Source organism: Dunckerocampus dactyliophorus, chromosome 20, assembly GCF_027744805.1.
Source record: "Dunckerocampus dactyliophorus isolate RoL2022-P2 chromosome 20, RoL_Ddac_1.1, whole genome shotgun sequence".
Taxonomy (NCBI): Eukaryota; Metazoa; Chordata; class Actinopteri; order Syngnathiformes; family Syngnathidae; genus Dunckerocampus; species Dunckerocampus dactyliophorus.
The window spans coordinates 6,428,560-6,444,964 of NC_072838.1; the positions used below are offsets into that span (position 1 = coordinate 6,428,560).

Consider the following 16,405-nt stretch of genomic DNA (forward strand, 5'->3'; position numbering starts at 1 on the left):
ATGCGTCATCTAGAGACTTCTAGGACAGCCAATAGCTACTTTTGCCACTGAGGAGTTGGCAACAGTGGATGGATGAGGTCATCAAGAACCATTCCATGTGTGCAGTGCTCATAGTGGAGTCAATGACAATGATAAGAATGTGATATCTCCATGCAGATTATGTAATGATAATCAACACATTTGATAATATAAATAATATACAAAGACTCAAAATGATCTGAAAGTAAAACTGTGCCATTTAATACATGCGCTTCTCTCGTAAGTAATTAATGACGGTGGCAACCTTATACAAAATAAATCATCAGAACGACTCCAAATAAGAGTTAAAATAGTCTGCATATTAATAGAAATTGTAGTCGTACAGCAGAATAGGACGTATCATTGAATTAATGCCATCGTCCCTTTTGCGAGTAATTAATGACAGCATCTTCTGCAGAATAAATCATCAGAATGACTCCAGATTGGCTGGCGGCCAGTCCAGGGTGTACCCCGCCTCTTGCCTGAAGTCAGCTGGGATAGGCTCCAGCATACCCCGGCGACCCTAATGAGGATAAGCGGCGTCGAACATGGATGGATGGATTTATAAGTAAGTATTGATTTATTTATGCAAGCAGAACATTCATGTGCTCATTTTCAGCCTTTGGATGTAAAGCCTTAAATCTTTCACTGTCAGTTGTTAGATATGGTGAGGCGGATCTTACAAAAGTGAATGTGGAAATGCTAAAGACATCACACTTCATACTACGTACATAAATGGAACAAGATGAAGTCATTGCTTGTATTTCTGTACATTACGCAAATCTTTTAATGGGATATTGTGCGTGTGTGTTATGAATGGCTCTTATGAATGTTTGCCTCCCTGTTGTTAATGTGGCCTTGATCTCTTGCTTCTTCTTGAGAACAATGTTGGAGGAAATGGGCTCACCAGCACATACATGTTGACTTGTGTCATCCTTGATTATTTATACTACCGCATTTGAACATGTGCTGTTACTAGTGGTTACTTACGTTGTTTGCGGTTACTTGAGAAAGATGCTGGTTCTCCATCTCCATGGCAACAACATCACGTTGCGACTACGTCACCACCGCCGTGCTCGCCATTGTCCCCATGCCTCTTGCTGCTACCCGGAGACCTGCCTTTCGCCCATGTAGAAATACCAGCTACAAAGTGAGTCCTGCACTCCTCCAACGTTACTGTCTGTACTTATTGGTCTTCTGCTGAGTTCAACGCAGCAGCGCGCCTTTTAAAGACGTCATTATCAGCATCGAACGCCATCGGCTTCAGTTAGCAGCTAGCAGGCTAAGGCAGCACAGCTATCAACTGTGATTAGCATTAGCATCGTCTTCCCTTCTATATGTTCGCTAGTATGTAAATCACATACATTACACATACACGTGTATATTACGCTACCACATACACGTGCAAACATGCGCGAGTATGTACTAAGAATGAACGAGCATTGCTAATGTTAGCTACGATGTGGTTAGCTTGTGTAGCATACATCATAGATTGTATTATCACTATAAATATTATTGATGGACTAAGGTGTACATTCTTTGTAAATTTAGATAACAAAAGAAAAAGTGCTACGTGAGCTCAATGTTATGATGCTACAAGCTGTTCACTGCAGTTCATGACGCATTTTACATAAAGGCTACCTAAATAGAAACTACTTTTTTAAAAACGTATACTTACATGGGTCATGGTGAATATACGTGACTGTAATACCGACCATAATAAATTGGGTTATTTGCTCTGTTCACTCTTATTAATACAGACACGATACATGTGGACGTTAGTGCTCATTATTGTCGTTATGTGACGTCATATCAGGGGTGTCCAAAGTGCAGCCCGGGGGCCATTTTTAGCCCACGGCTGTTTTTCTTTAATTATCCCGTGGCACATTCTAAGAATATAATTTAACAATAAAACTATTAACAACAACAACAACAACAAAATGAAAACACGGGTAGTAATTTTACAAGAATAAAGTCAAAATATTAAGAGAAAAAGTTGTAATTTTGCGAGGATAGCTTATGAGAAAAAACAACGTAATTTTAGTCGCATAAAGTTGAAACATTAAATAAAGGCATTTTTTTAAAAAAAGTTGTAATATTATGAAAAACAAACAAAACAACAAATAAAGTTGTACATTCTGGAAAATTAGGTTGTGGAAATTTTTACAAGAATAATGTGAAAATATGGGAATAAAGTCATAATAACAAAAAGAACATTTACAAGAAGAGAGTTGAAGTATGGGGGGGGAATGATGTAATTTTACGAGAATAAACTTGTAATAACATGAGGAAAGTGTCGTTTTAGTTGCATAGAGTTGAAATATTAAATAAAAAAATCCTTTTTTTTTTAAACCTTGTAATATGAGAAGCAATTAAAGTTGTAATTTTTGTAAAATTAGGTTGGGGAAAAGTTAATTTCGGAGTAGAGTAAAAATATTATGTTAGTAAAGTCATAATATTGCGAGAAGAAAATTTTATAAAAGATTATTTAAGAAGAAAGGTGAACTATTGTAAAAAAACAACAAAAAAAACCCAACAACAGCAAAAATGGGAAACAAAGAGCAAAGAAGTCGATACTAATAATAGGCTTTGTGTCACAAAGATGTCACAAAGATGAGATGCAGGTTTGTCTTGAAATATATATAAGTTGTTAGCATATCTACATGTGTTGCTTTACAAAATATCAAAGTGGCAAAGTTGCATCCTTTCATTTGTCACTATGTGGCCCTTTGTGGAAAAACTTTGGACACCCCTGCTTTACATAAAAAGTAAAAGTGTTTTGCGTTTCTCGGCCAACGTAGTTTTGAGATGTACCAGTGCAAGATCAGTTTATGGACTAATGTTGTTAACCTTTCGTTTTTGTGTGACCAGTGGACCGTGGATTAAAACGCAGGCAGGTGAAGCCTCTTGCTGCTTCTCTCCTCGATGCCTTGGATTACGACAGCTCCGATGACAGTGACTTTGAAGTTGGAGATGCCTCAGGTACGCACAGTGGTTCCCCTACTATAATTTAGGTGGTCATCCCATTTTGGAGTCGTTCTCTTGCTTTCTATTATGAATGTTTGTGAAATGTAATTGTGGAAGAGAGATTACGACTCAGTCACCTACGCTGTGTTTATTTTGGTGCATCTACAAACCCTTTCCAAAAAATTAGAATGTTATGGAAAAGTTGTTTAATTTCCATAATTCCATTCAAAAAGTTAAACTTTCATAGATTATAGATTCAGGGCCCACAATTTAAACGATTTCAAGTATTTATTTGTTTATTTTTACATAATTTGGGCTTCCAGCTCATTAAACCCACAAAAACAGGAATTCAAAAAATTAGAATACTGTGAAGAAATCAGCCCAAATGTTGCAGGGGATGAATGTTTTAAACTGAGTGTCACACACGAATCATCTACTAAACTCAAATCACCTGCACAGGCTTCCCCAGGTGTCATTAAATTGCTTCAGTTTGGTTCAATTGTCTCAGTTGGGTTCAATATGGGGAAGACTGCAGATATGACAACTGACCAGAAGACCATCATTGATACCCTCCATAGGATGGGTAAGCCACAAAAGTTCATAGCTAAGGAGGCTGCTTGTTCAGAGTGCTGTGTCCAAGCATATCAATGGAAAGTCTAGAGGAAGGGCAAAACGTGGCAGGAGAAGATGCACCAGCAAAAGAGATGACCGTGGGCTTCCGCGGATTATCAAACAGGGAAGATTCAAGAATCTGGCAGAGATCCAGAAAGAGTGGAATGAGGCGGGAGTCACAGCTTCAAAAAACACCACATTCAGACGCATCCGGGAGATGGGCTACAACTGTCGGGTCCCTCAGGTCAAGCCACTTCTGAACCTGAGCCAACGTAGGAAGCGTCTCCACTGGGCCAAGGAGAAGAAGGACTGGACTGTTGGCCAGTGGTCCAAGGTCCTCTTTTCCCATGAAAGTAAAGTGTGCCTTTCATTTGGGAATCAAGGTCCAAGGGTTTGGAGGAAGACGGGTGAGGAACAGAACCCAAGCTGCCTGAGGTCCAGTGTGAAATATCCACAGTCCGTCATGATTTGGGGTGCAGTGTCCAGTGCAGGTGTTGGTAAACTCTGCTTTCTTAAATCCAAGGTCACCGCAACAGTCTACCAGAATGTTTTAGAGGTCTTCATGATTCCTTCATGAAGTATGGAGATGCAGATTTCATCTTCCAGCAGGACCTGGCCCCTGCCCATACCGCCAGAAGCACCAAAACCTGGTTTGATGCCCATGCCATCACAGTGCTTGACTGGCCAGCCAACTCACCGGACCTAAACCCCATTGAGAATCTATGGGGTATTCTCAAGAGGAAAATGAGGGGCACCAGACCCAACAACAAAGAAGAGCTGACAGCAAGCATCAAGGAAATCTGGGCTTCCATAACTCCCAGGCAATGCCACAGGCTGATTGCTTCAATGCCACGTGGCATCGAGGCAGTGATTAAGGCAAAGGGATTCCCAACCAAGTATTGAAGATTGACAGATTGTTTTGAAAGTACCATATTTTGATTGATTTGATGTGATCCTAATTTCTTTCTTTTTTTCCTGCAAAAACTCAGAAGTAAATGGTGATTTCTTCACAGCATTCTAATTTTTTGAATTCCTGTTTTCGTGGATTTTATGAGATGGAAGCCCAAATTACGTAAAAATAAACAAATAAATACTTGAAATCGTTTAAATTGTGGGTCCTGAATCTATAATCTATGAAAGTTTAACTTTTTGAATGGAATTATGGAAATTAAACAACTTTTCCATGACATTCTAATTTTTTGGAAAGGGTCTGTATTATAAGATCTAGAGAACCTTCAGGCTTCAGCCAGAACACTGAGGATGGGTCTTCCAGCATGACAGTGTCCAAAAACATACTGCCAAGGCAACAAAGAAGCATATTAAGATACAGTATGTATCCTATAAGAACAGAGTAAAGTGCAAAGTATGAAATTCTGGACAAATACAAGCAGTGAAATCATAAACTTGTAATAGTGTGAAAATACCAGACCTTGGACATACTCAGTTAGCAAGCTTGTCGCTGTGCAGCATGTCATCACTCATGCGGCGATATCATTACTGGCAGGAAAATCAATATCGATATGACACGATATGTCATTTCTATGCCATTATCAGCCGATGTTATCGGACATCCCCAAATATAAATCAAAATAATACATTGTTGCCATTGTTGTGTGTTCTGATAGGATCAGACGGCACGGGCAACGGCAGTGATGAAGAAGGTTCTAAAGCCAGCGATGCGGGTTCTGAAAGTGACTCCGACCAGGCGGCTTCTGCAGATGATGGTATTGATGAAGAGGAGTCCAAAGACTTGGCTGCTGAGGACAACTTTACAGAAGATGAAGAGAAGTCCAAACAGCAGAATTCCTCAGACAGCTCCACCAAAGACGCTCCTGCCGTCAGTCCACCCAAAGGTAGACGGAAGAGCAAGAAGATCTCGGAGCCCGAGTCCCATTCAGCGCTCGCCGGCTGCGCCTCAGCATCCGGGCCCGGCAGCGATAATGCGGAGGAATTGCAGGCCGAGCCCAAGAAATGGAACTTTCGCAGGAACCGCCCACTGCTTGACTTTACGAGCATGGAAGAGCTGAACGAGATGGATGACTACGACAGTGAAGATGACAACGACTGGAGACCTACAGCGGGCAAGAAGAAGGGCAAGGCAGGTGCCCAGAAAGCGGGCGGAGAGGAGGAGGGCGGTGGTAGCGCAAGTGACGATGATGACGACGATGATGATGATGATGATAATGACGAGGAGGAGGAGGAGGACGATGACGACAAGGATGATGACAAGGAAGATGGGGAAGATGAAAACAACAGCAGCAGTGAGAGTGACAAGGAGGTGAAGAAGCCAAGGAAAAAGGCAAAGAGCACGCACGCTTTCGATGAAGAACTGACAAATGACAGCATGTCCCAGGGGAAAGGTCATGAGGTAAGTCAGTTTTTGCCACGGCGTAAAGTTCAAGTTACGTTTTCAAACGGTGTTGTCAGAGATGAGCGTTAGACATAGAGATTGGCACATCACAGTAGAGGCCGCATTTATGTCCACGCCAACACCGAAATTTTCTAGAGTGGTGGTTCTCAGCTGGTTTCACTGCAGGACCCACCATCACCCCTCAAATTGCGGAAATGCTTCAACTCAAACTTCTCATATCTTAAATTTAAAGCAGATATGAAATTCCAGCAGTGAAATTCAGTGAAATTCCCCACTCGATGTATTTTCCCCTCCTGCTAAACCTTGACAAGGTTGCCCATAAACGTGGCAAACATAGCAAGCGAACGGCACGGACAAGGGTGAAAAAATGCCTGTCCTCATGAAAAACGCATTCACCTGTCATGTTCATTTTGTCCAATCTGAAGCCTGAAAAAGCAACCACAGCTGACTTGGTGGCATTATAGCACCTGTGTTCATCAACATAGTCGTTCCTCGTCAATTTCTGTTAATTGTTTCCATACCCGACCACGATAGTTCGAAGTAGGATTCAATATTAATAAACGGAAATACAGGTTTTAACATTATTATAGCCCTGTAGACATGAAATAACACCCCTATAGTCACTTTTACACTCCTATTATTTTTTGTTTACATCACATTGGGCAGGCTACTGGATCACTGCAGGGACATAACAGCAAGCTGCCAAACAAACTATTTAGCCTGTCCAATTTAGTTATTCTAAACTTGTGTTTCAAGTTGTGTTTCTAAAAAGTGTTTCAAACGGAGTAGGGAAGAAGGACAAAGAAGACAAAAACTTACCACTTCCACACGAAATGATAGAACCTTTTTTTCATGTCCGTCTCCGCCATGGCATGCCGGCTCGGCTTTGCTGGCTCAGTAGCCAGTCTCCACGCAGTGTGAAAGGTAATGTAATTTAACGTAATCTATCATAACATTACTGATGCCTGGTGACCAGAATGCTACATATAACTTGTCTTTAAATACTTTTTGACTAATAATAGGCCATAGTTGACCACGAAACAGGGATCATTAATTGTTTTTTGAAAACCTGCGATATATTGAGGGAGCAATAGTCAAACCACGATATAACGAGGAACGACTGTAGACACGTGGTCCTTGGTTTATGGCGTTCCGTGGTTGTGTACACGTGCCCATAAAATTATTTTAAAAAGTAATTTTCGGTCATGATCACAAGACTCGCTGGAGAACGAGTTAGAGCAGAAGAATACACTACATGTGCGGCTGCACTAATCTCAGCACTGCACCCTGGCGACCATCAATGAGGATACAGATGGCATTCAAACGTCTACCCGGAAGGATGTCACAAGGATGACGAAGAGGTGGGCCATCAACAATCTTACTATTGCAAAAACAAAAACAGCTAAAACAACATCAGCCAACTCAACGGTCCTCTCTGCCTGCATACACACACACACACACACACACACACACACACACACACGCTCATTACAGTGAGTCAGGGCTCATGTCACGTTCACTGAAGTTCAGAAATCACAAAACTCTTTAATGCCACACATACCTGGTCCTCATAAAGCGACAGTAATAACTAAGCAGTGGAAAGGATGCTAGTGCTCTTACTTTTATTTTTTTATTACAGTTTCATTTCATTCTTGTGTTTTATTACTGTATTTTATGTACTATTAGGGCCCTGCAATTGGCCAATAAAAACGGAAAGTACTGTTACACGCGGAATCTCGCGGCAATTGACATATTGTGCAGGAAAGGCTGTCACTGTGAGGAGAAGGAATGTTTGTATGAGGAAGTATTTCCCTGGCAGGCTGCCCAATTGTGGCGGAATCTCATCACAAACACTAAGCCGCACCGTCCCGAACTAAACATATCTAAACGCCGACCTGAAACACCGTCAAAAGTTGGCAAAAAAAACATTGAAACACCTCTTTTATGGAGAGCAAATGGAAGCTTGCCGGGTTTGCTTAGTTTAGCACAGTATGCTAGCGCGGCTGTGTGTGTGTGTGTGTGTGTGTGTGTGAGACTCAGGGTGTTTAAGTGTTTTCACCGTGTTGTGTTTTACCGCTTTATTAATGAAAACAAGCATTTTACGATGCCCGTTGACAGCGTGCAAGTTCTGCGTGAAATAAGGAACGAGAGGGACATTTATTCTTGCTCCCAGCTCCTTTTAACCATCAACAGACATTCACTTCCGGTCTTCAAAATAAGAGTACTGTTTGTCAATATTGTCTTAATTGTGTGAACAAAATAAGGGTGTCAAAAAATGTCTGGCAAAGTATCAAACTGGACTAAATGATAAGCTGGGCTCATTCAGCACGTCACACATAAACACAGCACGAAAGAAACATAGAATTATTAAAGGAAGATGCTTGACTCCCCCCCTCACATAACCAGTGCATGCATTGCAAAGTGCATATTTACAATCCAAAGAACACACAGGGAAATAATGCCAGAAGGCGGACATACTGAACTAGTAAGCTTGTTGCTGTGTGTAGCAGGACGTCATCACTCTTGCGCCGATATCATCATCATCGGCAGAAAAAAACACTGATATGATATCTCCTTTTTTGCCAATAATATTGTTTTTGAGAAATGTGGTGGCTATTGAGTGATGAAGCGCATGCACTTGTGGGCATGTCAGAATTCCTGTCGTTGAGGTGCCCATCAATCATTTCATTTAGCCAGTGACTTTATCAGTTGTCTCTTTGCACATCCGATGAACACAGTTCTACTAAATAGACATTTGTTGTTTGAAGAAATATTGAACGACATAATCCAATAAGAAAAAGAACTGGTCTCAGACTGTTGCACAAATGAGTCTTGGAGGGGTCAAATACATATTTTCCAGACTTTGTACAGGTTTGACATTTATAACCGGCCCATGGATGAAAATGACACCCTTGCTCCACAGATCCCCTCTGTCTTTTTATTCCCCAGGATGCCTTGCTGGATCGATCCCAGACGTGGAGCACTCGGCATATCCTCATCTGCTGTGTTTGCCTGGGAGACAGCAGCGAGGATGCAGATGAGATCATTCAGTGCGACAACTGTGGCGTTACTGTGCATGAAGGTACGCTGCAGTTAATTCCGCCTTGTTGCGACGCTGACATATGAAAATGTGAGCGCTTCAGTGCTAAAATACCACTGAAAAAGTCGAGAAAATATTGTGACTGAGCCAACCACAGAGGAAAATAACATGAAGTGTGGTCTTAAATCATGGCAACTTACGATTATTTTAATAGTCGACTGGTCAGTGTTTTTTTTTTTTCCAGTTAACCAACTAGTCAAGCGATTGTTTCTTTTTGATCTGCTGTACATATTTGGGTCCATCTGCTGTTGCCAGCAAAATAGACAAGATAAGTTATTTGAGAATAATGAGAGGGTACAATTTAATAAAACTTCCATGCAAGGAGACAAACACAACCTGAACAGACACCTTGTGGAGATAATGTCTGACTATAGTTAATATAGGAAACCACATATGCGAGTGGAGGGACAGAGACGACAGAGGGCAGACTCACATGTTCAGACACCCAAGTGTATTTGAATCAGGTGATAAGCATGTGGAGGACGTGTGGAGGGAAGAGTGTGATATTAATGTGTATCTTAGGAGAAATACAAATGTTATATAAATGCACAATAGAGCTGTAGTAAATAATATTTTTTTAAAGTCATAGTATTATGAGAACCAAAGAAAACAAATGAAGTTGGCATTTTTAGAAAATTAGGTTGGCAAAAGAGTTACAATGTTAATCAAAATATCATGGGAATAAAGTCATTATTAGGACAAGAAAATTTACAAGGAATTTATGAGGAAAGTTGAAACAGTTGAAAAATAAACAACAGCAGAAATGAAAAAAAAACAGCTGTAATTTTATGAGAACAAACTCGTAATATTATGAGGAAAAATGTAATTTTAGTAGTAAGAATTAGAATATTAAGGACAGTTATGTTTTGCTTTTTTTTAAGTCGTAAAATGACAAGAAACATAATAAAGTTGTAATATAAGGTTGGGTGAAAAAGTCATAATATTGTGTGAATAAAGTCAAACCGTTATGTGAATAACGTCAGAATATTGTGACAACATTTCCAAAGATTATTTATGAAGAAATTTGAAATATTTGGAAAATGTAAAAAAAAAAAAAAAAAAATGCAAAATGGGAAAAAAGAGCAAAGTTGACACTAATTCATAGGGTTTTACACCTACAGTATGTCACAAAGCTAAGATGCTGTTTTTTCTTAACATATACATGGTATATAACTTCTTAGCATGTTTCTTTACAGAATATCAAAGTGGCCCTTGAATCATCTCATTTTTCACCAAGTGGCCCTCGCCGGAGAAAGTCTTGACACCCTTGACCTAAATGAATAAAAGTGCGAATATGAACATTCCATATCATTGTCAAAACATTTGCAGCCTGCTTAACCATTGAGCTGCTTATATTTACCAAAAAAGTATAAACAACAGTCCATAGCAGAACATTCTTTATTAATAAAAGAACAATGTAAATGGAAACATAAATTACTTCTGTTGTGACCAAGCATTATAAAGCAAATAACATTTATAGTCGGCCCTCGTGACTTCACGCTTTGAATTTCGCGGCTTCACTCTATCATGGTTTTTCCAAAATATATTAATAAATTATGCTGTTTCATGGTTGAAGTAAGAAAATATGCATATTCAAGTAAATTGTACAGATTTTTATACTAATTTTCAAGCATGAAAATGGCTAAATGAGGTCAAATACAAATATAAGGCATTCAGAAGACGCATTCAAAGATGTTGTGATGATATGTAGTATTCTACACTGGTCACTAGGTGCCAGTAATGTTACACTGATGAGACAATAGCCACCGCAGGAAGTACTGTACAGAACAGGACGTAAAGAAGGAACAACAACAATAACGTGTGAGTCTATATTATGTCTTATATGTCTTATTTTCTCTTATAATGTCAGCTATATTGGGTAATAGGAGTAATATAATAGTAGGGAAATACTCATATAAATATGTTCTGCTAAAATCTTTCCCGTGTTTTCAGGATGTTATGGCGTCGATGGAGAGAGCGACTCCATCATGAGCTCTGCATCGGAGAACTCAACCGAGCCTTGGTTTTGTGACGCCTGTAAGAATGGAGTGATGCCAAACTGCGAGCTTTGCCCCAACCAGGATGGTATCTTCAAAGAGACGGATGCAGGGAGGTAGGACACACAGTGAAATGAAACACATGCAGAAACAAATACTAATAGTACAGTCCGCCAAAAGGTTATCTGTGCTTCCGTTGAGTAGTTGGAGGAGAAAACGTGGACTCGGAGAGCAAGCTGGTGGATGACTGAGAGAAGGAAGAGGAGAGATAGTAGGAGAAAAGAGTGTGTTATGTGAAGCGTGGAGACTTCAACCACGTTATCGCTGATAATGCTCCTTAGCCAGGCTGCACCCGAATTTACTACTTCACTAGAGCATGAAAAACACAGCAAATTAAACAGTGAAGCGCTTGCTTGCTGGAGATGGATATCTCTATATTGGACTTCGGATTCTCTTCCCTTCAGCCTGCATTTGAAATTGTGTCACACCAAACCGCCGCCTGTCTGGGGCAACCGAAATCTATGAATCTTTTTTTTTATTTTTTATTTTTATTCAATGCGGCAAGTTTCATCATATAAGTTTAGCCTTCTCTCTCCCAGTGGTCCTCAAGATTAGTTTCAGCCAAGTACCCTCTACCCACGGGCCACATCTGGCCTATTAAGCTGGAGTTGGCAATAGAGTTTGCAGTCGGGATGCTCTGATCAATCGGCCACCGATCAATATCGGACGATTTCCGCAAAAAACACGTGATCGACGTATGCCGTTAAACGGCTTTCAAAGCCAATCACAAAAACCGATTGCCGTGCGGCGGCTGTCTGCTGTGTCACTTCGGGTTGCCAACAAAATTACACTTCTTGTATTGAGCTTGACACAGGCTACGCCATTCATTGCCAGCATGTTTGATCACTTCCTTACCAAACCTATTGCTGATTGCCTATTCTTGCATCTTTGTTTACACGCTTTGCCTGTCTGTTTGCCTGTTTACTTTGGCAGCGGTTGGCTTGTTAGCTAGAGTTATCCTCTTAGCTTCTGGTATTCGGACTCCAAATGTGACTTTTTACTACAGTGTCATTTTGTTTTTAAAACAAACTAGCAATGCGGTTAGTTCAGAGCTCGTTTTTGTCCCATTGGATAGCTACAAATGGAAATCACCTTCCTGGGGTACGTACTAACTTTTTCAAGTGTCACTGAACAACTTTACTAGCTTGTTGTCATTATATATTCCGTCTTGTGTGTGTGTGATTGTTTAACGAACATAAACACATAGTGTGTCCAGCCTTACGATGGTGATACCATCACAGGGGTCTCCTATCTCACCATCTTATTTTGAGTAGCTCACCAAAGGGTTAAATAATATTTGATCAATATGGTTGAGCTCATCAACTCCCAGAGCTGCCCATGGCAGCCGTTGGTAAATGAACCGCTCTGCTGGGAACAATGCATTATGGGAAAAAGTTAAAATGGCTGTTTTTTAGATGTTAAGCGTGTATTGGTACTTGTCTTGTATATTTGAGAATTAAGTTGCTGTGTGACGATTTTAGCATTCTTTGTAAGATGGCACTGTGAGTCAGACTGCTACATTGAGTAATGACCTGCGATTTCCGATGGGTTCAGAAGCTCATTGTGAGTTTTCTCAGAGCTCATGATTGACTCCTTTCAATCTTCTTATAGTCCAGTGCAGTTTATATATGTATAAAACAGTTTTTCTCTCTAAATTTAGTGGGTGTGGCTTAAACACCGGTGCGTCTTAGACAGCGGGAATTACTTTAATCTCAGTTAAATTATGTTTTAAGGGGGGCACAATTACTTTTTCACACAGGGCCATGTAGGTTTTAATTTTTTTTCTCGATAAATGATATAAAGTTTATTTTAAAACCTTCATTTTATGTTCAGTTGTGTAGTCATTGACTAATACTACATTTGTTTGATAATTTTAAACATTTAAGTGTGACAAATACGCAAAAAAAATGAAATCAGGAAGGGCGAAAACACTTTTTTACACCACTCTATATTTTAGCCTGTGTACATCTATCTGTAATTTCTTGCGTTTCTTGCGTCTTCTTGATTTTGTTATTTCTTCAATTTTTTTCAGATGGGTGCATGTGGTATGCGCACTTTATGTTCCTGGGGTAGCTTTTGGAGACATCGATAAACTACGACCAGTGACACTCACCGAGATGAATTATTCCAAATATGGGGCCAAGGCAAGTACTCCGTTTTTCTTTCTCATGTACTATATGTACGCCATATGTGAACTACTTCATGACGATGCAAAGTCAAGTTAAGATGTAAAAGTAGAATCTTAGTTTGTATGATCTTGTTTATTCAAATGTTTATCCACACAACACAGTAGACCCGGCTGGACTTTTTTGAATGTATTCATTTGTTTGTAGGAGTGCAGTTTCTGTGAGGATAACCGCTTTGCCAGGACCGGTGTATGCATCAGCTGTGATGCAGGAATGTGCCGCTCCTACTTCCATGTCACGTGTGCACAGAGAGAGGGGCTCCTGTCCGAAGCTGCTGCAGAGGAGGTGGGATAAACAGCACTGATACTCAAAATATATGGATTTGAAGTTTGTTGGTCAAACCACTTAAGTGCACATTTGTGGAGTGGCTCAATGGACTTGTGAATTGTTTTTCTTTCTGGAGCAGTTGTCACATTCTGTTATTAATTTGTGTAGCGTTACCCCACAATGCGAAGACATGGTAGCTGGTGTAAACAATAAGGTATTTTATTAAACAAAGGATGAGCTGACATGGCGCAGCATGACTTACAAAAAGTAGCAAAATATCGAGGAATGTCTAGGGGACTCTGCTGTGGCTGGCGTAAACTCACCATGAAAGGTGGAGAACAGGATCACGCCAAGGAAGGAGAATCATAATGTGTAGCTGGTAGCATGTTCGTGCTGATATTGGCTCGAAATTGTTATCGGACGTTATTCAAGGGTGCAATATCGGTATTGGAGCGGAAGTGAAAAAGTTGTATTGGGACACCCCTAATAATTCTGCCGTTATGTGGGTCCCTAAACCCCCAAAACAAACAAAAATATTTCTATCTTTGCGCCCCGATGTGAGAAGACTGTAAAGTACACCCTCGCTTGATGACATTGGTACAGTTGAACCTGCTCGTTTCTTGCTTTTGTACCTGTTTATTTTCTTATTCTTCTGCAGCAAAGGGCTTGATGGATGCTTTACTGGGTGGTAAAATGTAAAAACGGCGTCTCAATATGTAGCATCATGTGTATCTGATCTGTTCATGAGATTGACTATCATTCTGCAGGATATTGCAGATCCATTTTTTGCCTACTGCAAGCAGCACGCCGACCGCTTTGATAGGAAGTGGAAACGAAAAAACTACTTGGCTTTACAGTCGTACTGTAAGGTCTCTCTGCAGGAGAGAGAGAAACAACTCACTCCCGAAGCTCAGGTAAGGTGCCACATGTTTGCAAGTAGAAAGTATTTTGTAAGTTTACATCCTTACATCACGAACAGTACATCATTTTCATAGTACACTAATTAGTTCCAGACCTGACCATGATAAGTGAATTTCCGCCAAGTAGGATTTCTTATTTATAAATGGAATATTTTCATAGTCAGTCCATAAAAACCCTGTTTATGACCTGCTAAATTTGGTTGTTAACACAATTCCTCTAGAAATTGAATAACACACCTGTAGTCACCTTTACACTCCTATTACCCAATATAGTAGACAGAGTAAGAGTAAATAAGCCATTTCAGACAAATACGACTCTTGCTCATGTGTGTTGTAAATGTGCTCCCTAGGAGAGCAGAGTGAATAGTGGTCAGGAAGTGACGTCGGGGGTTCAGAGTTAAATTTTAGCTCGGCGGCTGCAACAGTAGCCCATCCTTTTATTAGGGATTATTGTGCCTGTTGTGAGATCATTTAAACCTGCAATAAAAGCCTGTTGTTCAGGCGATCAAGTCTGGTGCTCGTGTGTTTCAGTAACATTACTGGCACCCGATGACTAGTGTAGAATACTACGACACTGTCTTTGAATATGTTTTTTGAATGCCTTACATCTGTATTTTACTTCATTATGCCATTTTTATGCTTGGAAAAACAAATGCATAACATTGTCTTAAATATAAATTTATTGACGAAGAAGAGGCCGTTTTCAACCACGAAACAGCGATGATTTATTAATATATTTTTGAAAAACTGTAGAGTGAAACTGCAAAATTCGAAAATGCAACGTTATTGTAGTTAGATTTTTACAGAGACAGAATGTGGAAAAACTTTAATCCAAAAATTCGAGTAGTTATCTGATTCTGTACCCACGAGCAAGCATTGTGAGTACAAGGCACATGCACAGGCTAGTCTTGTGCAATGTAAGTGATATAAATTTGGCCTAAATTACAGATTTTAATTATATTACCCTATCACAATGATCAAATTGACGTTGCGGGCGGTTAGTGTAATTTAGTGCTGCAGCTAACACGGCTGAAGTATGTCCTGCCAAGTGCAGAGTCGCTCCTCTTAAGTTACTAATCCTCGCTTCCATGGCGGCAAATGAACTTCATTTCTTAGTATCAGGAAGAAGAGGAATAGCTAAGCTAAGACAGAGAAGCTCTTTAATTGGGCGAGCAATAGCCAACATGGAATTGGAAGTGAGCTTGTCACACAGTGAAATGAACAAGGAGGCTGGGTCACTAGACAGAACACTTACTATAATCACTTGTGCCAACACAAAAATGACAACGCGAAACACACACAGGGTAACTACTACTACTAAAAACAACTTAACTCAAAACACGTGACTTTAGCAACTTTTTACAAAAGAAGTGCCACAAGGCGTGCTGGGAAGACAGAAGCAATCCCAGCGATGCTACACTATATTATATTTTTATGATAATCATTGCTTTGAAAACACATGCAGTACGTGTTTTCCACTGTTGATGGACTTGCATTAGCGCAGTAGATTGAAATGGAGTTGCTGATACTGTACGTTCCTTGAGATGATTTATGGTTTGTATCTTCACCTGATACACCATGGCCTTCAAGTGCCATTGCCTTCAGATAAGGGTATCTGAAGCATAAAAAATATACATTATACATTTTCCGACACTCAACAAAAATATAAACTCAACACTTTTGTTTTTTCTCCCAGTTTTTATGAGATGAACTCAAAGATCTAAAACTTTTTCCACATACACAATATCAGCAATTCTCTCAAATATTGTTCACAAATCTGTCTTAATCTCTGATAGTGAGCACTTCTCCTTTGCTGAGATATGATTAGACACCATGATTAGTGCACAGGCGTGCCTTAGACTGCCCACAATAAAAGGCCACTCTGAAATGTGCAGTTTTATCACACA

The 16,405-nt window shown here is 40.0% G+C and overlaps 1 protein-coding gene across 5 annotated transcripts in view; it reads left to right on the forward strand.

Moving 5' to 3' along the window:
* Window positions 1-932: 932 nt before the first annotated feature.
* Window positions 933-16,405, forward strand: part of phf14 (PHD finger protein 14) — an 84,265-nt gene continuing 68,792 nt past the window's right edge. Inside the window, exons 1-8 of one of the 5 annotated variants that reach the window (XM_054763050.1) lie at window positions 933-1,168; window positions 2,890-3,000; window positions 5,223-5,965; window positions 8,918-9,050; window positions 11,022-11,181; window positions 13,158-13,269; window positions 13,459-13,596; window positions 14,346-14,492. In XM_054763050.1, the coding sequence (XP_054619025.1) occupies window position 1,168; window positions 2,890-3,000; window positions 5,223-5,965; window positions 8,918-9,050; window positions 11,022-11,181; window positions 13,158-13,269; window positions 13,459-13,596; window positions 14,346-14,492 (1,545 nt within the window). In that variant the 5' untranslated portion in view covers window positions 933-1,167. The remainder of the gene's footprint in view (window positions 1,169-2,889; window positions 3,001-5,222; window positions 5,966-8,917; window positions 9,051-11,021; window positions 11,182-13,157; window positions 13,270-13,458; window positions 13,597-14,345; window positions 14,493-16,405) is intronic. The other 4 variants (XM_054763049.1, XM_054763052.1, XM_054763053.1 and 1 more) reach the window with 4 other exon arrangements.